This window comes from Fringilla coelebs (assembly GCF_963513975.1).
Source record: "Fringilla coelebs genome assembly, chromosome: 10".
Taxonomy (NCBI): domain Eukaryota; kingdom Metazoa; phylum Chordata; class Aves; order Passeriformes; family Fringillidae; genus Fringilla; species Fringilla coelebs.
The window spans coordinates 7,920,428-7,946,362 of NC_140036.1; the positions used below are offsets into that span (position 1 = coordinate 7,920,428).

The 25,935-nt window shown below is 44.6% G+C and overlaps 1 protein-coding gene across 1 annotated transcript in view; it reads right to left on the bottom strand.

Annotated features, from left to right (window-relative positions):
- Nucleotides 1-9,895: 9,895 nt before the first annotated feature.
- Nucleotides 9,896-25,935, bottom strand: part of EPHA4 (EPH receptor A4) — a 104,521-nt gene continuing 88,481 nt past the window's right edge. Inside the window, exons 12-18 of the mRNA XM_084212023.1 lie at nucleotides 24,239-24,300; nucleotides 23,313-23,522; nucleotides 20,659-20,808; nucleotides 18,108-18,301; nucleotides 15,483-15,638; nucleotides 14,324-15,200; nucleotides 9,896-12,106 (exon numbers count right to left, since the gene is read on the bottom strand). Coding sequence (XP_084068149.1) covers nucleotides 15,086-15,200; nucleotides 15,483-15,638; nucleotides 18,108-18,301; nucleotides 20,659-20,808; nucleotides 23,313-23,522; nucleotides 24,239-24,300 — 887 coding nt within the window. The 3' untranslated portion in view covers nucleotides 9,896-12,106; nucleotides 14,324-15,085. The remainder of the gene's footprint in view (nucleotides 12,107-14,323; nucleotides 15,201-15,482; nucleotides 15,639-18,107; nucleotides 18,302-20,658; nucleotides 20,809-23,312; nucleotides 23,523-24,238; nucleotides 24,301-25,935) is intronic.

Below are 25,935 nucleotides of genomic sequence, written 5' to 3' on the forward strand. Positions count from 1 at the left end.
TGCGTGGAGTAAAAGCTGAGAAACGATTTCAAGAGAATGGTTCACCAGAAAATAAAAAATATATAAAGAAAACACCAAGAGGACAAAAAAATAATCCCTTATCTTTTGCCTTAAGAAAGCCCTTAAAACACCACTATTCTGGCATAGCAGTTACTACTCTGGCTTATTTTCAGCACATAAAAACCAAGTGAATTCCTGCCAAAAACCTTGTATTTTAATGGTAAGTCTACTTTTGACCAGAACATCCCCAAACAGCAGATATTTTGTCAACGCCACCTTAAGAGACCACATTTCTATGACCAAGGGGAGCTTGCTCTTTATCCAGTCATTTCTTTTCAACAACAGAAAAAAAACCAAATTTTCAGGAAAAAGACTCAGAGCAAGCAAGGCAGTCCTGCCCAGGACCACGCTCATCCCTGAGCCGTGTACAAAGTGCTTTTCCGTGCCTGTTTCCCATGCAGCCGTGTGTGGATGTGTGCTGGGCTCCGAGGGGAGTTTGTCTTGGCTTTGTGTGCATCTCTGTGGTGTTGACAGCGGGATTTTGATGTTCCTTGCACTGTTCCAGCCAGAGCCTGAGGAACAGAGCCAAGTTTAATCCTAGGGGAAGTTGAATTTAGTCTCTTAAATTCCTCAAACATGAGTAAGATGATTAGGAATGTGTCAATATTCTGCATGCACAGGTTGCAACTCCACGTAGTTAATTAGGAGGCTAAGCTTGAAACTGCCAAACCAAGTCTGAATAGCGACCTAACAGCAGCTTTCTGGTGGTTCAATAGTTACAAGGCATGGGGAAAAACACCCACAAAACATGCAAAATAGGAGCTTTATGCTGTTTTCCTGTGCCTTAGGGTTTGTGTGGCCTCTGGCACCTCTGAAATCTCAGCAGCGGTGCTTAGGGACAGCCAAGGGCCAATCCCACCCTGCCTCCATTTTGTCCAGACAAGGACTGTACGTTTTGTCATTCCTGTCACTAAATCTCCTCACCCCCCATCACCTGGTGTGCACTTTAGAGTCTGTGCTCCTCGGATGTGCCCCCTGATAAGCCAGGACCAGCAGCTGCTCCCCGTGCACAGCCCGCGGTGCGGACGGCTCTGCGCATCGCTCCGCGCCTGGAGAGGAGCTGGGCTGCCTGCACAGCCCTGTGCCGACACAGCACTCGCTGCTGGAGGCTGGACACAGACCCAAATCCGCCCAGGAAACCAGCCAAGAGCTGGAGTTTTCACCTGGCTTGGATTTGAAGATTTTGCAGTTCAGCAGTTTTGAATAGTAGCTGTGAAAAAGCATCAACTACTAAGATGAGACAAAGGCTCGTTTGGAAGGGTTTTACAATTTTTGCAGAGAGCTAGTTCCACATTTCTAGCTCCTGAAGCACTCTGATCCCCACTCCCCCCCCAGGGAAGAGCCCAGTTCTTTTGCTGTGAAGAGATTCACTGGGCAACTGAATAAAATAACACACAGGTTACAATCTTTCTTCTTTTGAAGACAATGATAAAACTCCCAGTGGGGCTGGGATTTAACTTGAGGATTACAACTGCTGAGAATCAATCCTCTACCAACTTTAGAGGAATTGGACCAATTAACACCAGCCAAGGGCTCAGTCCTTTCATTCTGCCCATATCCATTATTGTTTTCCCCAGCCAGACTGTCATTCTTTTTCATCACAATTCCCCCTCTATCTCCCACCTTTTCTCATTTCCCAGTTCTGACACTTGACTTGCAGAGCCCTCTGCACCCTTAAAAATATTTGTTCTCTAAAAAGCAACAGAAAGAAGAATGTTTGGATTTTTGCTTTGTCAGGAATCTGCTTTACTTGTGTCCAATTAAAACAAATATAAAAAAATAATCTCCTCATCTTCAGTGAGGAAGGAGCTGGGGCTTTTAAAATATACAAATCAAGTGAAATAACAGCCCAGACTGCCAGCCCCGGATCAGATGTGCATGGAGGGACATATGCAATGCATTACAGACAGGCACTCCTCAGGCCATAGCCAGAGATGTCTTGGGTCCATTGTCTGTGCTCTGAGCTCCTTAACACACAACAAACTTTATGTTCTTAGATTACCTTTTCTTTTGGCACTTAGTAAACACAGTTATATGATTTTAATTCGGAGAAAAGCGAAAATACTGTTCATTTGTGCCTCCATTTTTCATTGTGACAGCTCTAAAAATGAGCAAATTCTCCGCTTTGAAAAAGTTTGTAACATGTTTTTTTCCATGTTTTTGTGCTAGAAGTTTTTCCTTTGCCTTTTTTTCTCCTCCTCTTTCTTGGCCTCCCTTTTGTTTCTCAGCCTGGCTGCAGCTCTGCCCCAGCTGCCTCCTCATTTCAGACCAACTTTTCACAGCCTGGAGACCAGACTGAAGCAGAGACAACCTCCTCACTCATCAGGGCCGCTCAGATTTATACCTGCTTACAATGCTGGGACTGAACTAAAGTGCTGCAAGACAAACTGCACTAACTCTGTGCTATTCCATGCCAGCAAAACTCCAGCTGACTTCTTAAGTCTTCTTTAATGCTGCTTTGCACTCCTAAAAATCCAGGCCTTAGAATATAAATAGGGTTTGTCATTTTTGCGTGTTTTTCTTTTAAATTACAGTTTCTCGCTGAGAAAGTTTGATTGATTCAGGCAACAGCAAGAAAAAAATTCTATGCAACCCAGTTGATCAGTCACACACTGAATTTCAAATAGCAATGAATCAAAGAGGACAGTTCAGGAGCTGAATGCTCGGCTGTGCTCTTCAGCAAATCCATTAAAACAATACCTTTTAGTTTACAAAATGATACATAAACAGCACCAGTGGTATCAGATATCATCTACAAGGGAGCACACAGCCGAAAGGCAGCTGCTTTAGCTGGGTTCCACTTGAACCAAAGCCCCAGGACTTGAATCCAAAGAGGAGAGAAAAAGCTGCAAAATGAAACAAATGAAGCAAGGCAGCCCCAACCCCAGCAGTCTGACATTGCCCTTGGTAAGCACTGCACTGCAAGCCATTGCATCTGCAGGGTGAATGAATGCAGTCCATGCAGTCACCTATGGGACAGGCACGGGGGGCTTCCTGCACAGATTCAGACTTTACAATGAACACAATTTGCTCACAAACAAGACCTTCAGTTGCTCAGTTTAAGATTCCATATGCTGTTCCTGCTGGTAATGAGATATTAAAGATTATGAGATAAACCAACATGGCATTCTGATTCAAAAAGGCAAGCTTATAAGCCCATGGAAATCCCTTTTTTAATACAAGCAGAAAGGGCTTAGCATTAGTACAAGTTTGTTCAACAATCAATAAAATTAGACCCAATAAGGAAAAGGATGAGTGAACAAAAAGATTTTTATTCCAGCAAGAAAATGAGAGTTAGAATTACAAAAATCACCTGGTGGCTTTTCTTGTGCTGGGGAGCTGTTTGGGTTCTGTGAGCACTGGAGGTGCCTGGGCAGCCCTGAGTGTGCTGACAATACCACATAATGCTCCTGAGCCACACAGGGGGGCAAATTCCTCCTCAGGACATGAGCCACACACAGCAGAGCGTGCTGGGTTTGACAAATGCTCTGTTAGAGAGCAAAGGGAGGGAGCATTCCAGTGCCCAGCAGCACACTGTCCTTGTTTCCTCAGCAATTTAAGGAGAGCTGCTTCCCTTGTTTCCCTGGAATGGGTCTGTGTGTGCAGGGGATGCTGTGGTGATGCCACTGTGACAGCACAGCCCCGACACTGCCCTGGTGGGGCCAGCCAGGAACCCACAGAGCTTTGGGAAGAGGGGAACTCCTCACCAGTGGGGATTCAAGAGTGAGGGATGAAGGAAGTTTAATGACAGAAAAGAAAAAAAAAAAAAAATCCAGACATAAATGGGAGCTGAAGAACAGGAAGTATGAATAATTTGGGATGAGTGTAGTGAGGAAGCAATCAGCAAACCAATAAAGCAGGACTGCATCAGGCAAAGCTTGACTTGAGGCTGTCTCATGGAGGGGCTGGAGAGCCAAGCTCTGGTGCAGAAACTCAGCCGTGGGGAGTAAAGAACAGTTAGTGCAATGAAAACATGCAGGTTTCTGGAGAGAGGAGAATGTCAGGTAAAACCTGCCACGGGCATCTCCTGCCTCTGCTGCCAGCCCAGCCCAGGCCCTGGCTTTGTCTGCTGCTCTATCTGCTGTCTTTGATCAAGGCAACACAAAGCAGAGCTCAGGCCCAGAGCTGGCTGTGTGTGCTTTCAGAACATAAACAGATCCTGCTCAGCTTTTCTTCCTCCACTGTGAGAAACAAAAGCTTATTTCAGTTGGCTCGGGGTTTGACAACAATTAACTTTGCAAGGAGGGAATGGAGACCATGTAATTTTTCAACAAACTGCAAAACTCTAAGCCAAGAAAAAAAATTGCCCCCACTTTCATTTAAAACACACACACAAGCCCTGCATAATTTTGCAGGTGTTTCTGATTTAAGCCACACTTGTTTGTTGCTCGCTGCTTTCCTCAAGCAAACGCCAAACTAAAGGTTTGCTGTGATCCAAAACACACCTACCACAAAAGCACCAGGACTGCTGCTCTGCAGCATCTGAGCCCAGGAACACCATCCCTTGGGATGTCCCAGGACACACAGGGCTCAGGTGCATCCCTGGCTGAGCCTGGGAGCACAGGGAGGCCAGCAAGGACTGGAGTCAGTTCAGCTATTCAATTCTCATGGAAACAGCATTTGCATGTCCTGATACCATAACAGCTCCCAGACCTGCTACCCAGCCCAAAGAGGGGAAATTCACCTTTTATCCTCAGGGAACTGCTCCTTGTAAGTTCTTCCTCCCCTTCCAAGCAGCTGCTGGCTGGGGAACCAAGAGCAGGGGAGCAGTGTAATTGTGGCTTGCAATTAAAAGATGCCCAGCAGCTGTGATACACCTTGGATAATTTCCACAGCTGGCATAGGCTAGATACACATTGACCACTGCTGATTTCATACGCCTTGAAAAGGGCATGTTGAAGAAAACCTGTTGTATTATCCACAGATGGAAGCAAAAATAATGTGGCTGAAAGTCAGGGTAGCAAAAAGATGCAATGTCAGGAGTGTATTTGTTTTTTTTTTCCTTAACCAAACTACCCCTATTCACAAGTAAAAAGTGGCCCGAGAGAAAGAATTTTGCCAGCTGAATTTCTTTCATTTTACTACATCAACAGTCCCACCCCAACTCTCAAGCCAAGCTCAGGAACAGATTGATGTGACTTGATTGTTTTATGACAAGAAGATATTATTTTTTTTATTAAAATACTCCCAAGGAATTTCTTCCTGTTATTAGTAAAACGAGGCTGACCCAGGAGTAAGTCTGTGCTTTACAGGGGAGGTGATTGCTCTGATTCTGATTGTTAGACTCTAAATTCCCAGGTTCAGAAGCATTTTTAGAAAAGCTCTCAATCAACCCTCCAGAGCCTTGGTCCCAACCCATCAGCAGACAAGTCTGAGAGCTGAGGGTGATGGCTGAGCCCTGCTCAAGGAGGGCTGGTACCTTTATTTGGGTCTGACTCACCTCCTGACAGGCTGCTCTGTATCACACCAAAGGCATCCCTGTGCATTATGCACGTTCCTTGCCAGCTGGAGTTGTCTCACTGTGTTGAAAACAAAAGAATAATGACATTAATGATTTGCCCTAGAACACATTGCTGGGAAAGTCACACTTCAGGACTTGACAGGTTCTTCTCAGTTGTGGGGTAAAAGCAGCTGTCAGTGAGGTAAAATACCAGGAAAAATCTGACTGACACTGCCTGCCTGAATTGTGTCCTTGGGACACATAAGCCCGAGCACAGTGAGCTCAGGACACATCCTGCAGAGCAGCGTGCCCACCTGTGTGTCAGTGCAGTGTCCTCAGCAGGGCAGCTCTGCCCCAGGGACACCCAGGAGTGAGCAGCAGTGCTCAGAGCTCAGAACACAGCTCTGCTCAGCACCTGTGTGTGCAAAAGGCAATTTCACCTACACACTGACAGAGGCAGGTGGATTTTGTGCTGCTTTGTTGGGGTGAAAGGAGCCTCTGTTTGAGAATTCTATTGCTAGATGCTACTAGGCATCTACTAGGAGCTTTTAACTGGGAAAAACCCCTCAAACCTTTTTCAAAGGATCCATAAACCAGTGCCTTCCACCATTTAACTTGTTACTACACAAGAGGAAAAACCCCACCCATTATTCCAGCAGAGCTCTTGCACACCCATCTGTATATTTGGCTTATAACACACAGTACTGCTGAAGACAAACACAGGTTTAACACATCACTTACAAGTTATTCCAAGAATTGAAACACTTGTGTGGATTTCCTTGGGTTTCAGAATAGCTCCTTCTTAGAACTGTCACAGTCAATCAATTAAGAAAGCTAAAAGTAATCAGTCACCCACGGTTGATTGGATTTAGTACTTGGTGAATGCTTTTTTGTTCTTGGATCAACTACACCCACTTTCAAAGCTGATTAAAAATTGTTGATGATCTCTTCCACCTGCTCAGGGTGATAAACTGGCTCCAAAACAAATAATTTCCAAAACTCTGCCTAAGTCAAAAGTGGCTCCTAACAGGGTGCAGCCTGGTGTGAGGACAAAAGCAGGTGAAACGTGAAGCAGCATCTGTGGAAGAAAAGCTTACAGACATCACTCTTTGAAGCACACTAAAGGGAGCAGTGTCTCTGGGCAGGAGGAAAGTGGAGCTGCTGCCTGCAAATGCTCAGCAGCTGCCACTGCTTGGGCTCTCCTGCCTGCAGGGACAGCATCCCGTGGGACAGCATCAGTGTGGGTGAATCCCCAGCACCTGAACCAGCCCTGCCCTGAGCACAACAGGCAGCTTATCCAGGGCTGCTGATCCTGGCCCTGCCATTCCCAGGGCTCCTGCAGGCACATGGATGTCCTGCCTCTTCAGCAGCCGCAGTGGAACGCTGGCAGAGTCTGCAAAAATGACAAAAATGGTCTCCGAGGATGCCGTGCTGCAATCCAAACCATTTGGGCAAATAAAACCTTCTGCCATCCAACCTGAAAACAGAAGCTGACAAAGCCAGGAGCTGCAGGACTCCAGAGAAACCCTCCTGTCTGTTGTTGGATACCATTATTTTGTATCGTTCAACAAGTACTTCAAATATTTGTATGAGTAATGGCAACATAAAAAAAATCAACAGACAAAAAGACCAGCCTAAATGTGCTATCACTGCCTGAGTCATTGCCAAACCACAACTGAAAATCTATTTTCTGGTGAAATATACAAACAGAATTACCCAAGTTTCATGTGGCACGTAGATAAGGACTAGATCTTTAACATGATGCAAGTCAGGGCACTCCCAGTGAAATCAGTTCACACCACCTGCAGGCTCAGATCAACTCATTTATCCTTATTTCCTTAATTGTCAGTGTCACCTTTCCTAGGCCATTCATTTATGCTGCTTCAATCAACCCAGCAGTCTCTTTAATTGTGGAAGAATATCAACATTGAATGTTAACCCTTTTTTAGAAGCACTTTTTTTCGAACATAATTTTAACAATTTTCCAAAAAGGTGGAAGTAAATGATATTTTATACTTGTCACCCATTGTGAGTCTGGGTAAGGGCTCAGTCACAAGTGAATGTGCTCAGCAGATGAACCAGGCACTCCCTGGGGATGCCTGTGCTGAATTCTCACGTGTTGATTTTGCAGGTGACTCCGCTGGCACGTGGCACTGAGAGGGCACAGGTCTCCACAGCGTTATGAAAACTTGAGGCCAGAATCCTGAAAGGGCTTTTGCATTTAAACCTGCTGAAAACTGGCACCTCCAATGCCCACTCCCCTTCTGCTATCTGCATTTCCAGAGCATGAGAGGTCAGCCCAGCCTCAGGTGCTGGGCAGCCCAAGCTCTGAGGATGCTCCTGAGTGAAGGATCTCACCCAGCCCTGCAGCGAGCTCAGAGCCATCTCTGGGGCTCCCTGTGACACCTCGGAGCTGCTCTGGCCCCGTCAGACCCTGGTGGCTGTGGGGAGCAGGGGACACTGCTCCACCATCCCAGTGACCCTGGCATGGGAGGAAGGGCTGGCACAGAGCAGGGCAGGCAGGAGGGAAGAGGCAGCTCAGTCCCAGGCTGGCTCAGGGCACAGATTGCAGCAGGCTGCAGGGCATGGGAGGCACCAGGGCAGCACAGCAGGGCCCTCTCCAGCTCTCCAGCCCCTCTGAACTCATGTGGCTTCTTTCTGTCATGGTTGGCTTCTGAAAAGTCCCTCCCCACGGTGATGAGAGTAATTTCATCAGCAGGATGCTTAGTGCAAGGCTGGAAATCCAGGTGGGAAGTGGGAGTTCATTGCCTGGGCTGCTGCAGCCCTCTGCCAAGCAGCATCACTAAAAACTGGCAGTAGGCACTTACCCACACCTATAAATGCTGATCTGGGTACCTCATCAGAAACGGGAGGGGAGCTGGGCTCCTCGTGATGGCTTTGTTCTGCTGACCAGTGGGGTTCTTTAATTTTAAAAATAGCCTTCAAAAAGTGAATGTCTCAAAATGCCTCAGCCCATTTAATTAATTACAAGATTTTATAGAAGAGAGTAATGAGTAAGTTCAAGAGAACTATAAAACCAAGGATTTATATCATCTTTTCTTGGTCTGGTTAAAGGCTAATAATCCACAGCAGATTACTGGGATATAATTGACCCATATATATAAATACATGTATATGTATGAAAGCAAGTTAAAGTAGCATATTCCTGTGGCTGCTCTCCCCATCCACTCATGGAGAATACATTTTACTAAACTGGTTGGAATGAAGTGCTTTAGGTTTTAATTTTACTTTTAAATGTCTACATATTCATATAACTTTCTTGGAGGCACCTAGAAACAAAGAATTATGTTCAGGGCCACTGCCAGAAATAAGGGATGTCAGGGGTCTGTAACCCATTCAATAGAGGATCAGCCAATGGCCCAAGGGTACTTCCCTGCAAGGGAAAGGCTGAAATAACTGAGGTCAAGGCCTCAAACCCAGCTCTAGTTTTAATCATGTTGCTGATTTAGAGCATAACAAGCCTTTTTCTTTTTTTCTTTTTTTTTTTTTTTTGCAATTGTCAAAAAACATTTTGTTTTTCCTGACATGTCTACACTGGCCCCCACGTCTTTTTTGCACTACTCCATGCTCAGTTCAAGGACAGGGATATTCACCATGAATGAAATGCAAATATATTGGCTTTATGTGGAAATAGATAGAGCCGCTGTTGTTCCTTTGCCTCCCATGAGCGGTGCACATGTGTAATTTGGGCGGTTAAAGGCCTGTGTATCCCAAACTAAGCAGCAGCTCTGCACCCTTGGCACCCACAGCCCACACACCAGCACACAGCAACATCCCTTCCACAACACCCATGCTCTCAGCTCCTGCCTTGGAGCATCCCCAGGGAAGCTGCCCCTCTCCATTTGCTGCTGCTCCTGACACCCTCCCATGAGTGTCCAACATGAGCCCCTGGCACAGGCACAGGCACAGGCAGAGCTCCATGGGCAGCAGCAGCAGCAGGGGTGACAGCCTGGCCAAAGGACACGGGGACAGCTGCAGGGGTTACATCTGACCTTAGCAAGGTCCAGCTGGGGAGGGGCATCATCCCCCCCGAAGGTTTTCCCAGGCACAGTGCCCATGGATAGCCCCTGGTCCCAAGGAGGGATCACTGATATTATAACCGAGCAGCCTGGCTGCAGCACCCCTCCCACATCACAACCACCACGCTCAGGGCAGCAGCAAGGCAATCTGAAATCTGCTGAACAGAATAAATCCCTCTGGGGCAAACACCAGGATCGTTACTCTGAATTCTCCAGCTGTATCTGTTGCGCATAAACTCTAAATTAAAAGCAACATGCAATAAATAGAAATAGTCAATTTCAGGTTTGTACAGCAACTACTTTATTATTTTCAAATGCAAATGTTTGCATTGTTTGCTATTTTACAATTTTACAAACTAGGTATAAAAGACCATAAATAAATGACATAAGTTATGTGTACCTAAAATTCACGGAGGGAGAAAAAAATTACAAATTAAAACAAAATAGAAAAATCTATATATCTAACCCAGAGATCGTTCAAATGCACGAACCAAGAAATGCTGTTAGATTTTTTCAGTATGAACTAAATTATAATATGCCTCATACATTCTAATTTACACAGTCCTTGCATATTCCAACATACTTGCAGTGATACAAAAAAATAAATGCACTCTCTTTTTATTTGTCTGATTAGTATTTCAGATTTTTTTTTTCTGGTTATGAAAATGTCACATAAAAGAAAAATACTGCTTTTTAAGTCCTGTTTACTGGTTACTTACCAGCTTTTTTTTTTTTTTTTGTATTTTATACATATATATTTTTAATACATAAGATCCATCACAAAATTAGCACAGCAAGAAACCTGGACAAACATCAACCATTGGTGTGTGAGCAGGACAATTGAACACACTCATCCTGGGGGACAAGCTGGCCTGTCCCCAAGGGCAGCAGTGTCTGGAGCAGCCTGTGGTGGCCCAGCCCATCGGTGGTGGCCACCTCTGGAGGCACAGCTGGCTCGTGCTGGTGCCTGCCAGCCCTGCTGCTGCTCCTCCTCCAGAGCAGGAATTACCACGGAGGGTCAGCCAGGGGGGAGAGAGGGAATAGGAGCAGCCTGGGGCACCAGGGCACAGCTCTGGGCAGGCTGAGTGCCCAGAGTGCCCCAGAGGTGCCCCAGAGCCCCTGGCCCAGGTGGGCAGCACAGCCTCCTGTCCCCTGCCCGGCGCTGGTGGCCCTGTGTCCCTGGAGCAGGCACTCAGCTCCGCTCCAGCTGCCCCACAGCACACCAGGGTGAATTCTCCAAACACGGCAAGCTCTCCTAGGCAGGGTCAGCATGCTGCAGCACTGCTCCCTGGGCCATGGAGGGTCTTCTGCTGCTCTTCAACTGCCCTTCAACTGCACAAGGAACGGGACACACTGCACAACTCTTGCTAACTGTTAACTTTACAGGTCTTGTTGCATTTTTGTTCCTTATCTGTGCTGGGAACCAGGGAAGTGTTCTGATTATTACGTTGCACACAGAGCAAGGTGCTTCTGTGAATGGAAGAACTGCATATATTTGCTAGCATTCAACAAGTCTTTAAAATCCTATTTTTGCAGATAAAAAAGGCTACGTAAGAATTCAGTTCAGGATTACCAGTGGATGGAGATGCAGGTGTTGCCTCCACCACCTTGCCACTGAGAAACTGGTTGTTCTTGGTCATGAGCAGGGCACTAGTACAAATAAACAACACTTAACAAGAACCTTTAGCACCCTTTAGATCCTGCATCCATTATTCCAAAACTAACTGGAAATTGCCCCCGTTTCAGGCTGCTGAACTACTCAACAACGTTAGTGTGGCAGCTAAAAAATACACTTAGAGATACAGAAATTTCAACACTTGCTTAACGTGTGTGTTCTTGCTATCCCTTCAGACATGAGCTGTCAGCCTGGTCTCACAGGACAGAGGTGTTTGGGGCACGTTCACAGGCAGTTCTACACACGAGGTGACTTGCACGCCGACACACGCACACGAGCACACGTACGCACCTTCCGCAGGCGGTAATAATCCATTATCCATTCAAGGAAAAAAATATATTTATATCACTGCAATGGCACCTTCAGTGGAAAATGTCACTTCAGCAATGCACACAGGCAGCTCACAGGAACTGGGTTCTTTGCTGTGGCACCTGGCCTGGCGTCCATGGTAAGATGTGTAGTGCTCTGTCACCTTCATTCGTCCGGGATGCAGCGGTGACAGCCAGGGGAATGAGGGAGACAACAACAAAATATATAAATAAAACCAAAGGTAAGCAGAGAAAGCAGAAGAGGAGGAAAAACAAAATCCAGAAGTCTGCAGGGCTTTGACACAGTACATTCCTCAAGTGACAACTGGGTGCTGAGTCTTAACGAGTTAGTTATGCTCAGTGGAGAAAAACAACGGAGTGGGTGGCCCAGGAAAAAAAAAAGAGAAAGTAAAAGTCACACTCTCTTCAGGGACCGATGACTGTTCAGCATGTGTTTTCCAGAATCAGTGCTGTGGAAGACGCAACTGTGGGTCCAGAAGGCTTCGTGTCTGCTCTGCGTTCCTCCATGGTCAATGTGATCAACAGGACAGGCTACGAGGCTGTGAAAGCAAAATCCATTTCCCTGCACGAAAAGAGAACCCCAATTAAATGTATTAAACCACATGCTCCAAGACAGACACCCAGAGATGCCCAAATGGCAATGCTCAAAGGGCAGGAACCATTTGCCTTCCCTGTCCTTCCCCCTTCCCTCACACTATTCCAAAGTCTTGCCTCCATGGCACACCTTACATACAGATGTGTAATCAACCAATCTGTCTTTCCATCTATACTTATATGGGCCACTTTTTTTTTTCCCTCCATCTGCTCTCTTCAAGCTAAAATCACATTCCAGTGGATGCCCCTCCTCGGCCATATTTTATCTCAGAGGAAACACAACCACCAGTGGCAGTGCTGAAAACCCAGCATCTGAGCTGCCTTCACAGTTTTCATTCTATAGGGACACAGTTTTCCATTTTGTGTGGAAAATATTGCACTGTTTTGAATTACCACTACTAGACTCCGAGACAGCGATTTAACAAACTGGCCAGAAAATTGGGTGTATTTTGGTTTTAGATAAAAAAGATGATCTCAACAGAACGCAACAGATTTACAGCAAGGAAACTTCAAGTATCTCTGCACTTGAGAGGCAGAAGAATTTTTCCTGCTGAAAGTACAAATGTCAGGTCTTTAAGATGAGTAACTACTTCTTATGTTGCCTGGCAAAGTGACATTAAAACATGCTGGTTTAAGTAGATTTTTTTTAAAGAAATCTTAAATTTCTTGAAATGGAAAAGCTTTTAAAAGTAATACTGCAGAACAGTTTATACTGAGCTGTCATGACTTGACAGGATCCAAATTTAGCATCTCATATTCAGAACAAGTTGTTCTCTGAGAGAGTTGGGAGTGAGGGAGAGTTAGTGGTTAAAATCAGCAAGTTATTGTTAAAAGTGACAAAAAGAGTGATGTGAGTGACAATACAGTATGTGTGATTTGTCCAACTGAGTGAACTGTTTTGGATTTAGGATAAACTCAATTATTAAGAAAGTTTGACCTATAAAGCCACTAAATCATTTCTGAATTTGCTGTCAGGTGTGGAATAGGACCAATATATTATAGACTAAAGAACCAGTCTTAGTGCCATTAAACGACAAATCTCACCTTTCTGACATTGTGCCTGGCACAGCTGAAATGCAATGTCAGTTCTAAAGGACATGTCATGAAAATCCTCTTCCTGCTCAGCACAGAATAAGTGGCCCATCTTTTTTCTAAGGTCATCTCATCACTTTGGTCCTCAGAAGGACTTTAAAGAATCTAACTTACATACTCTGTTCAAAAAGAGTAATAAAAGCTTCATGACAAATAAATTCAAGCCTCAGTGTGTTAAGAGCTTTACTGGATAAAGCTTTATCCTGTGTGACCTGCTGAGGACAACCACATTGCAGCAGCAGTCTCCTCCACCTAGCAAGCCAGGGCATGCTTTCAGTGACTCAACTTCCACCCATTCCCTGGAGGAGGCAGAGGGCAGCTTTTCCCTGCTCCCTCTTGTTGGCCATAGCTGCAGAGGGGTGTCAGGCCCCAGCTGTGCAGTCTGCACCTGGCACTCACACACCCACAGCTGCCCTGATAATCCCAGATACCCACCCTACAGGGCTGGTTTTCAAAGTGGATTTCGGTTCCCACCACTGATCCAACAGGCTCACGGTGCACGAGCTGTTACCCTGCCTGACACCCAAACTGCACAAAACCTGCAAGGCTGCATGCTCTATCCCATTTTGATCTGCTCCCTTTCCCATAAAACCACTGACACCACAAGTGAAACACATCTTTCTAAAACCCAAATACTGCTTTTACTGCTGTTCCTGAGAATGCAGGAATAGTCTTTGGTTCTTCTCGGTGCATTTATGAGTATTTGTACTTTACACTGTGGCATCCATCCATGTTGAGCTTTTCCAACCACAGCATAAGGGGCATCCCTACTGCTCTCAGTGTGAATTGAGGTCAAGCTTTCAGCACTGAGCTGAGCCCCAAGACACTCCTACACCTCGTCTGCACACCCTACCAGGCAACAACTTCAGAGCAATTTGAGATAGCGCAATTTTCACTGCCATCAAATAGAGCAAACAATGGGAAAGGCTCGGCAATTAGTCTGGGAAACCAGCACAGATTCTTACAAACCAGTTAGGAACCCCAAACAACACATACCACAGCAGTTTTTATTTTCCCCCAACAGTGATGAAATCCTAGCACAGCTTACAAAATAAAACACCATGAATATGTTGGACACGGTACTTCCACTGACCTTCCGTGAGGCAAAGGGAGTAAGTTTCTTGAAAGAGAAAAGAAGTCTGAAAGCTCCACAGCCACGATTGTCACAGCTGACTACTGGCAAGATGGTCACAAAAGTCTTTCAATGGCAGGCTTCAGCATGGCACAACAGCCAAGAACCTCCCCAGAAGTCCAGTTTGGCCCAGTAATCCACAAGGTGGGTCACTTCACGTCTCGAGCCCATAAACGGGTAGATCACTAATTGGCAGGCACTGATTAGCCACATGATATTCTCACTGAGGTTTTTCCAAGTTGTTAGTGATGCATCAAGTCTGCAAAGAATATCCTAGGGCAGATTCTTCATTCCAGTGAAAGATACACAACGGTGGTTTCACCCACAAATAAAACACTATGGTTGTAATCCTACAGGTCACAGGGAGAAGGAAAGTAATGCTGTTGTTTGTTAAGCACAGTATCTGGCAGCAAACATAGCATCAAAACTTGAATGTGACTTTATATTTATATAGATACATGTATTTTACATATCATTGATCAACAGAGAAGTATGTTCCAAGAAACCATTTGTTCCAGGTCTGGATTCAAACGACGGCTCGTCATTTCTGGAGGCCCCCTTCCCAACACACACGCTCGGCTTCCGCAATCTGTACATCAAGCAACGCTGCAGATCTTGATTTCGACGGGCGAGGAGACGAAGTAAAAAAAGTGCAGTTCTTCAATTAAAGTGCATGGATGAGGTAAACTAATTTCAAGAGTTTTGAGTTTATTCAGTGCTGGCTCAGACGGGAACCATCCTGCCGTGCATCTGTTGCATTTGGGTGCGCATCGCTTGGACGCTGCTCAGGATCTTGTTCTGGTGCGCCAGGGCCGTGATCCCGATCCTGGCCAGGTCCCTGTGGAAGGCAAGAGAACAACAAGGGGCTGAGAGTGGTGGATCAGATGCTGGGGCAGAAAAAAATATTAAGAGTCGACCGCAAGCAGCATTAGCAAAAGCAGATGCGCAGAAATGTTTAATTAAATAAGTGGAGGCATTGTGGAGGCATTTTAAAGTTATCCTCCATCCAAATGAAAGGCATTCCATTCCTTTAATGAGCGTAATGATATGCAGCACAAAGCAAGAGAGGCTGATTAAATCCAGATTTACCAGTTTTTTTGTTATATCGCTGAGTACTTACTCCTGGTTCATATGCACCACAGCCTCTAGGGTGGTATAGCCAGCAGCTGTGAAGTTATCCTTGTATCGCTCCATTTTCATGGCTTGGAGCCAGTCACTGACAGAAACAACCGCCGAGAACTCGGGGGAGCTGGGATCCAGCAGGGCTGTGCTAGGTCTGGATGCCAAACAGTGAAAGGACAGAGAAATGGTGTCAGCTGGATCACAAACCACAAACCCAAGTTTGGTCTCTGCAACAATTAACCTCAATGATGAGGGAAAGCAAGGGCAAGAGGCTGTGCCCAAAGAAACTCTGCACATCAACTCAGATCTAAACTGAACAAGATGCAAAGGCATGGGCCAATTTTTGTTAAGAATGAATTTCACCTGATGTTTCTATTTTTGCTTTGATACCTAATTTGAACCACAATACAGCTTGTGATTTCCATCTCAGATATAACCAAGTTCACAGAAAATGCTTCTACTCCCCAAAACAAAGAAGATGGCAATGCTGGAAGGCATTTGGCCTGCTGGGTCTGTATCTCATGGGCAGCAATGCCAGACCTTGCCAGCCCTGCATGTGTCAGACTGCAGCTCAGCAGCTATAGAAACACTGCTGAAGTATGTGCAAAGAACTGGGAGCTCACACCCTGCCAGACTGGTTTGGAGGGTAAAACTCTGGGCAGGTTCAGATAACTCCTGTTTCTAGCCAGGTCTGCTCAGTGCATTCAATCAAACTCAGGACAGCAGGGAGTTAATCCCCTCTTTAATCAATCCATTCCTGACCGAGTGTGTGCCAGGAGTGGCGGGAGTCACACCAGCTTTAGCTTTGATCTTTGTTTGCACTGTGGAATGTGCTTCTCATTTTGCCTCGCACAGTTTTGCCAATAATTATTTTTACAACATTTTCTTCTCTTATTAATATTGCATTCACTATTTCATGTATATCATAAGTCACAGTTTCATTAAAGCACTATAAATTACTGTTATCTATCTAATCAAAACAATTATCATTTAGCAATTTATTTGAAAATGCACATCATCAAAGACTAGGTGTGCAATAGCATGGTTAGGTCTTGCCTGAGGCATTGACTACACGCTGGCAATACTTGGTTCAACTCTTTTACTGCATTATCTAACACAAGACCAATGATGATAACCTATTTATATATAATTATGCTTAATGTATAAAGTCATATATTAATAATACTGTATGCATATTTGAAACTCCTACTCTGAAGACAAAAAAAATATTTATAAACAGCCATGATTGTAAAATGACCTTGAATAGGCTGTTAACTTACACACAGAGAGAATGACCTTGAAGAGGTTATTAACTATTGGAAAACCTATATATTTCAAAGAGTACCTGTAAATTGAAAAGAAAGCAAAATGGAGGAGTTCATACTGTGATTCCTCAACCAAATTATCACAGCAGATCCTACTGTGATTCTCACCACCTAAATTATTTAAGCCTCGAGGGAGGATACATTTTTGCCAGGCTCCCAGTGCAATTAGGGCAATCTGGAAGAGGTGGTGATAGTGGTCTCACAGGGTTAATGATCCCTCTTCTGGTGACATACATTCTAAGCAGGACTCACAAAGGGACATACAAGCTTAAAAGAGGATGTTGTTCTGTTGGAGGCTGAGACAGAATCTCTGTTACTCCCCCACTGATTCAAGAAACTTAATTTTGCATTGTCTAATGCATATGTTTGGACCTTTTCTCCTACTAAAAAACATTTTCCTATTCTCTTCCTTGTTTCTTTTAAACTTTTTCCCATATCTGCTGTAAGCAATCTACCTGACAAAGCAGAGAAGTTTGGGAAAAATGGACCAAAGCTGGTAGAGACCAGTAAAGCTCCTATTACTTCAGCAGCGTTTCGCCAGCTTACACAAACTGCTGATCTGTCCCAACAAAGCTATTTTGATTTTACCCTACAACTCTGGGAGTTTTCCTTCCTGCTGCACTTCTCTTGCACGTACCAGGCACACCATGCTTAGCAAACAAAACAAATGTAATGCGGGATCGGTGGAGACATGAAACTGGCTTTCCACAAAATTAAATTCAAATTCACATAAAAATTAATCCACACCTTCCCAATGCCCGCGAGGCGTTGGCTGTAACGCTGCAACGCTCATTTGCAAATCCTACACAAATCTTAGGGTTTATAAAACTTGATGATGTGCTTTTCCTGCAGAAAACCACATCAGTCCTGTTAGCTGCACTGATTGAGGTGACCCTACCCACTCAAGCCCTTTCACCGGGGGGAGAAGGGGAAAGAAGCAGCAAACTTTGCTTTCCAACACAGCTTGCCTGCATCAGGATGTGCTTAAGGCTGTGCTGGGAACTCGCTCAGTGTTGGTGTGATCCAGCAGCAGCGCTGCTCACTGCCCTCCTGGCAGAGCTGAGCCTGGCTGCCCCAGGGGGTGCACAGAGCCAGCAGAGCCCTATGCTCACCCACGCAGAGCAGTGGCTGCTGTGCAGGCTGGCCCTGGGAGCTGTGTGCCACCTGCACTCCATGTGCCACCTGCACTCTGCCTGCCACCTGCACTCTGTATGTACCACCCGCACTCCGTGTGTGCCACCTGCACTCCTCCTGTCACCTCCCCTGGGCTCTCTGGTCCGTCCCAGAGCAGGGCTGACCTGGAGCTCTCGCTGCCCGTCCTCTTGAGGCTGTTGGGGTTGCGGATGAGCTTGTCCAGCATGTTGACGATCTGCCCGAACTTGGGCCGGTCGCTGCGCTCCTTCTGCCAGCAGTCCAGCATCAGCTGGTGCAGGGCGATGGGGCAGTCCATGGGCGGGGGCAGCCGGTACCCTTCCTCGATGGCTTTGATCACCTGCAAAGGGCACAGTTAGGGAGACACTGGAGAACATCACACACGGCTCAGCCCACCAGCCGAGAGCACCGTTTATCCTCGGGCTGTCCAGACTACGGTGACAAATCCCCAGTTAAGTGATACAATGTGGAAAATTGCACTCGGACTCAGACAGCTGGTGGTCTCAGAACTGTCAATTCTCCTCAGCAACTCAAAAGTGAAAGCGTACCCAGAGCAGACATCAGATACAGCAGGGCAATTTGTCACAAAAAAGCACATGGGATGCAGGGATGACAGAAGAGCCCTGGTTAGAAATAAGCAACTAGCCTCGTTGGACAGAGGGCTGGAGAAGCATCAGCTCTACAGCAAGTCTTTATTATCAGTCAGTTTTGGGTGCAGTATGTTGAGACTGTATTTTCCCCATCATTTTTAAGGTACAGCAGATCACTCCCTCCCCCTGTCCTCCTGGGCTAGCTCATCTCTGTCAGTAAGAGAGGCCTTGCAGAGAACCTGCTGCCTCACTGCTCTATGCTCTGAGCCAAGAAATGCAGAGATGGGAACCCTTTTGTGCAGCTCTACGAAAGTCCAACACATCTTAAGCATGTATTTCATATTTAACAGAACTCAGACTGAAATCACTTCAAACCCTCTAAAAAGCACTCCAGAGGCTCTAATGGCTTCTTAGCTCTCTCAGGAGAATGGGACACAACCAGAACTCAATTCTGACATGACAGGGACATGACCCAGGAGCCTTCAGATCTGAATTAATCAATATGACACTGCTGGCAGGACTCACCATGAGACTAGAGACCAGGAGTGCTCAGAGACTGAGTTGCACTAAATTCTCTCCTTCTGGACTTGTCCAATTAGTGGCTAAAATCCACTGGGAGGACAAGGTGAGGGATATGCTTGCATTATTAGCAGCTATTCAGTGACCACAAATAAAGTGGCTCTCACTCCTCCAGGAAGTATGAAGATCCTTTTGATTCCTCTTGATTCAACAGACACTGAGTATAATCTGAAATCCACTTCTGCTTTGTTGTGAGAGGAACTGCTCTTGCCATCATTAAGGAAGAAAAAAGGCATGTCTATGCTGTGGACTGTAAAGAGTGTGCACAGACAGCAATATTGGCTTTCCCTGTCTTGTTCAAGCCAGTTTTCAACGTGGTCTAGCAGTGCACAGTCTCAGTGAACACCAGCCTAATATAAACAGCTCTAATAAAAGCAGCTGTTTGTTGCAGTGAGCTCCACTGTGCTGTGCAGACATGCCTGATATAACCGAGACACATCTGGTGTTTTATTTTCTTGCTAAGTCTTGATGACTTCCTGTTAGCAAAAGGAAGGCAAGATTGGGTGCCAGAAGAGACATTTCACATTAGAAGGAAATTAAAATTATATCTCCCATTTAGATTAAATGCCATTCGCATCTAGACACCCTTTGAAAACGTTCAGCTCTACAGAAGAAAGCAGATGACTTGTAAAATGCCTTAACCACTCCCATGGCTGTATATTCAGATTACCATTTCTTCTTCCCTTACTTGCTTGCAAATCCCCTGGGAAAAGAATTACAGATAATCTAGGCCTCATTTTCAGTGGGATTTTTTTTTTCCATTTAATAAAAATTCAATTAGCAAAAGCTCTTATTAGCATTATTATTAAATACTCTTCTGGAACAGCAGCCATTGTGCACAGTCCCTCTTGGAACACACTGAAGTAGTCCAGATGGTATGGTTAAACAGGACATGCATAATTTAAGAATGGTCATTTACAAAAGCTGCTTTTTAATGCCCTCAGGGGGCAGCTATGCCATTGTCACAAGGATGCTCTGACTGATAGTCAGAATTGGATTTCCTATGTGTTGATTTAGATATCCTACAAGAAGTAAAATCACCTGGAAGAGTTATAAGCATAGTGGAGCTTCAAGAATTAACTACCAATAGGAAGCCCAATCAAATTCAAGAGTTTTTCTCTTAAAGACATTCAGTAAACTCAAGATATAATATGAACATTCAGATCTTCCTTCTCTTGACACTATTATGATTTGACAGTTTAAATATATTAGTTTCCCTTTCCTCCATTATTCTTTAACTGCTATTTTTTTTACATTTAAAAGACCAAACCAAATAAACCCTTGTGTATAGACCCTAACTTGAGAATCCCCTATACTGTGAGCTTAGACAAAGCTTGAAGTACTCAAGGAAGCTTGAAGTATTCAAGTTCCAGAGAGGTTCCCTGAGAAAACAGGAGTCTACCAGTCATGACATCCTTTTAAAAGCCTGGAATAAACATAGCTACATTGCACAGAAACAGACCAGCAGACATCTAAGGACAGAGGCATGGGGAGGGGAAAGGCAGGGGGAGCTCAGCAGGACACTCACATCTTGGTTGGACATGTCCCAGTAGGGTCTCTCCCCGTAGGACATCACCTCCCACATGACGATGCCGTAGCTCCAGACGTCGCTGGCCGAGGTGAACTTGCGGTAGGCGATGGCCTCGGGAGCCGTCCACCTGATGGGGATCTTGCCACCCTGCCAGCAGGGAAAGAACCACAGGCTGGTGAGTCAGTGCAGTGGTGTGTGTGTGGCTGACACTGTTCTACCTATTCAGAGTAAAAAATGGTTTTTTGTGTACAGCTCCAGAACCCTTCTGAAAAACGCAGCCACTTGCTCTCCTGCTCGCCGTAAAGCTGTCAGATCCAACCAGGAGGCAATGCTGCCCATCTGCTTGCTTTAGTCACCAGGAGGAGAACCAGTAAATTGTTAAATGTATTTTTATCAGCCTTCCAAGAGATCTCTGCTTAGGGCTACGCTGAAGCCTGAGAACAAGCCAGGGGTTTTACAAAGTATATATTAGAGATTTAGTTGACAAAACAAATAAGTACACAGTGTTAATTACTATTTCCTTGCTTGCTTGTCTGACCTGTTTGGCCTGTTTCAGAAAAATGGGATTATAAACATTTTGCTTTTCAAAAAAGGTAAAATAAAGAGAGGATAAACTGGGAAGATTTATGAATACAGCGGTGTTTCCCATGGGCAGTATCCCAACTCCTACCAGAGATGTGAAAAGGCAGGCAAGCCTCTGGGCTCTCCCAGACCCTGGAGGATGAGTTCAACACCAAACCAGGTTACAAGGCTGCTTTTAATACCTGTTGGAGAAATCTGCCTCTTCTTCCAATACTTTTTTTAAACAAATAAAAACACTTGGCCACCTCATTTGGGCCACTGAGGTCTTACAATGTTTTAAAAAGGAACTCACTCCATCCTGTTTATCTGATTTTGCCTTAGCTGAGTGATCCCAGGCCAGAGATTTCTCCTTTTGTTTATGCTAATATGCAAGGTGTTTTTAATTGAGCTTTTGGTTTCCTGCAGTTCCATCTGGGGAATGACTTAAGCTGAACAAAGGTTTTTGGATTTTTTTTTTTTCATTTGCTTTTATGCTTCTTTGATTAAGTTTATTTTGGTAGTTTTTTTCCCAGCCATCTCCTAGATAGCTTTTATCCATAACTGAGTGCAGTGTGTGCATACTTAATAGTATATTGTTCTACTATATCTCTCAAGTGTTTAATATGGACTGGTTCCAAGCCAAGGGAAATCAAAAGGGGTCCTTCCCCTGTCTGCTTCTGTCTTTGCATCAGGCCCTTTGTGAATCAGGTTGTGGCAATATGTGCCTTGGTGACTACAAGATGCTCTCACTTTAATGGGTTACTAACAGGAGCAGAACACATCATTTTCTTAAAAAATGTTGCTTTAAAAAATTTCATTCTCTTGCAGCCTCTCTGGTTATGCAAAAGCTTTATTCCTCCTTTCAGACACAGATGCACTGACATTGTTTATACACGGCTGTCACTCTAAAATTGTCAATAAGCTCTTTATATTTAGCTGCTTGAGCACAGTGGAGTTAATCCAAATATCCCTGATCCTTCATTACTGATACCAAATGAAGAGAATGACTGTAAAGCAAATGTCATTGACTCTCTCTAGTTTACTCCTGAGAGCCAACAATGCCATATCTTCAATTGCTAAATTCAAAGAGAAGCTTTTCAGTCATTTCTGTCTTGCCCTTGTGTGCTTGTCTAAACTCTGATTTCCCTGAATACAGCTTTTCAGACCTCTGCTTCTGCTCCTTCCACTTGCCACCCTTATGAGTGAGAGATACCAAGGCTGGCCAACATTTAATACTACAGGAGTCTATCCTTCCCTGTAATGAGCTGTGAATCCATTAAAGGATGAGTGTTGGGATTAAACAGCAAGATCTGAGTGCTGCAAACAAACTCAGCACTAGGGAGAACAGATGGAGAATGGCAGATATTTAAAAACGAAGAAAAGAAGCAATTAAAAAAGGAGACTTTATAAACCAGCGTTTTTCTCTTTAGGTGCATGTTGATATCAGAGGTACTGGTACAAAGGCTGCTAATGGCTGGGATGTTGTTTTGTGGCCAGAATACTTGCATTAGCCTTATTCCTTGTGCAGCATATTAAAATGGCTTTAGCAAAATTACCTAACAGTGGGATGCTGAAATATAGATAAAATGGGAAAGAAACAAAAAATGGGAATGTAGGCCTAACACTTTTCCCAGTCCAAATAATTTAGGTCAAATTTATGACTGGCTTTGTGATGGGAGAAGTGTATGCATCTTTTTAATTTTTTTGTGGTGTGTCTACACCTTCTGATCAAACATGAGTATGAGCAGCCATGTGGAAGCCCTGTTTGTAGATATCAGAAGGAACAGAAGTCCAGGCTCTAATTTCTGGCATCAGATTCCTGTCACAGGCTATATCATGATGAAGAAACAAGAGGAATACATGGGTCACATCCTCAGAAAAGAAATACTGCTGTGGCCACTGCCGTAGCAGCAACAGCACATCAATTTATAGGAGCTATGGAGCCTGGGCCAATGTTTACTTTTAGGTTGTGATTTAGGTTTCCACTTGTGACTGAGACTATTTTAAAACAAACCACTGACACCTCCCACACAGTCAGACAAAACCAACATGCAGGCAGGACAACATGGCCATTTTCCTTCCCTCCTTACCCGTGTGGTGTAGGCTGCCTCAGGATCATCCTCCAGGACGCGGGACATGCCAAAGTCGGACACTTTGCAGACCAGGTTGCTGTTGACCAGGATGTTGCGAGCGGCGAGATCCCGGTGCACGTAGCTCATGTCAGACAGGTACTTCATCCCTGAGCCAATGCCACGGAGCATCCCCACCAACTGGATGACTGTGAACCTGCCATCATTCTTCTGCATATGGGGAAAGGAGCAAAATCACAGAGCATTGAGCTAAAAGCTACGTTATTGCCGCTGCTGAAATTGGCAAAGAGCAGAGCTGCGGATTCCCATCTCCTCCCCAATAAAATGCAATGTTATTTCCTTGCTCTCCTCACCAGTGTCTATAATTCACCAGTAAAGCAAAAACCCAGAGGTTCTGTCACGGCTTTCAGTGATGCAGTATCCTGCTTGCAATGAATCTGATTTTAATGAGTCTACAGCACTGCAATGCTTTCAAAAATGGAGCAAGTCAGAACTGCTCACATTAAACATGGATTATTTAAAATCCTGCTATTTTAAAAATTATTTTATTTTATATTCTTCCACTTTACATTAATTCTGTTTTTTGATAAAAGCAACACCAGAAAACAGAATTTCCCAAGGACAAACATAATTTCTTTAAAACTGCTCAAGCTTCAGTATCTGTCTGAAAAAAGAGAAAGAGAAAAGAGGGAAAGAGGGAAAGAGGGAAAGAGGGAAAGAGGGAAAGAGGGAAAGAGGGAAAGAGGGAAAGAGGGAAAGAGGGAAAGAGGGAAAGAGGGAAAGAGGGAAAGAGGGAAAGAGGGAAAGAGGGAAAGAGGGAAAGAGAGAAAGAGAGAAAGAGAGAAAGAGAGAAAGAGAGAAAGAGAGAAAGAGAGAAAGCTGTTTCCCAGTATAATATCTCCTTAGCTTTTGAAGAAATCACCTACCCTGAGGAAGGCATCCAAGGAGCCATTCTCCATGTACTCAGTTATGATCATTACTGGTTTACCTAGAGTGTGCAGAAAGAAAAACACAATTCCTTGATGAACACCAATGTTAATGGGATAAAAATGGCTTGCACATGATTTTACTGCCAAGACACCTGGCTTACACAATCTAATTTAATTTGAAATGCACCGAGCTTATGCCTCAGCTGTGGGAAGCAAGAGATGAAATATTACAGGACAGAAACATTTAATGGGCCCATTTGGAAGGTTAACCCTTTGGTTGATTCATTGACAAGGTCTTTAACTAAAGTGGCTCCTGCTCCCTAAGGAATATGTGAATTGATAATTGAGAACTAAGAAACAGATCTGTCCAAACCTGACAAAAATCTTTAGTATTATATATTGTTTGCAGAGCAGAAAATGGAATTCATGAATGCTTTGGTCTTTCTGTCTTTTTTGAAAGATCAATGCTTTAGGCAAGTTGGAAGCTGCCAGGAGCTACAAGGTATTCCAAGACAACTGGATTCAAGAATGAAAAATGCAGGCTGTTCCTTTCAACCTTCTCTGTCCCGAATTTGTATTCTGTGTTTCTCTCGTTATTTATAAATGAGCCAAAGCCATTTGCCTCCTGAAGTCAGCCAGGGGCAAAATGATTCAGAGCCCTGTGTCACACAGGGGGCACAGAGCTCAGCAGCACCCAGCTCCTCATGCTGCAACAGGGGCCAAGCTGGGCTACCCGAGGAGAAATGCAATGTTACTGACAGGGGGATGCTTTCTAGGCACTCTCCTGCCTATAACAACAGCAAATACACAAATAATGCTGGATGTGGTCTTTAAGAGTTTTATAAAGATCATACAGTGCTGAAACTGTGAACACTTAGGTGCATGCAAGGAACACTAATTATTTCATGGAGTTAAATCCTACTGCATATTTGAAGTACAGGTATTTGTAGAAATAGGTCTGATAAGATCTCAAAAGAGCAATGGCAGAAGTACAGAAGTAACTCACTAAAGGTTGAAGGGCAAAAGCCCAGCCCCCAGCACTTTTAAGATGAGCACCTGACAATCAGGGCTGTCTGGCATGGCAAACCTTCCTCTCTCTTATGCTTTACCTACAGGAACAATAGTTTTCTTCCTAAATAAAAAATGGTGTCCCAGAGAAACTCAGCTTTTACTTCTTGGAGCAGGTCTGAATAAGGGAACATCATAGGGAAAGAAGGCTTCAAAGGCAAGGTCACCCAGACTGTAGATAGCTCAACTGCATCTTGGCATGGGAGGTATCAGAACTACTTAATTTTTCCTAGCTTCTGTCACCAGCAAGGATCTGCTCCAGAACAACCATCTCTAAAAATTACCCTACCGTGAAATGTTGCAGCATTTAACGTTCCCCTAATAGTTTCTACCTCAGTGCATCTTTCACCAAGATTCTTTTCTCTTCATTTGTCAGGGATTTCTGGTTCTGAAGTAACCTTTTTTTAATTAGAAAACCATATGCTATAGGGACTGACTGTAGGAACATTTTACCACATTTCACTTAGGCCAACATCAGTGTGCAATACATAACTTATTTCACTCACCATTACTTATTTCACCTTTCCGGTCCCAACCTACCCTTTACACGCCTTTTACTACTCCTGCTTTTACTTCCCTTCCCTTCTGGAATCCAAATTATTACTGGTTTGGTCCCATGCAAGCTA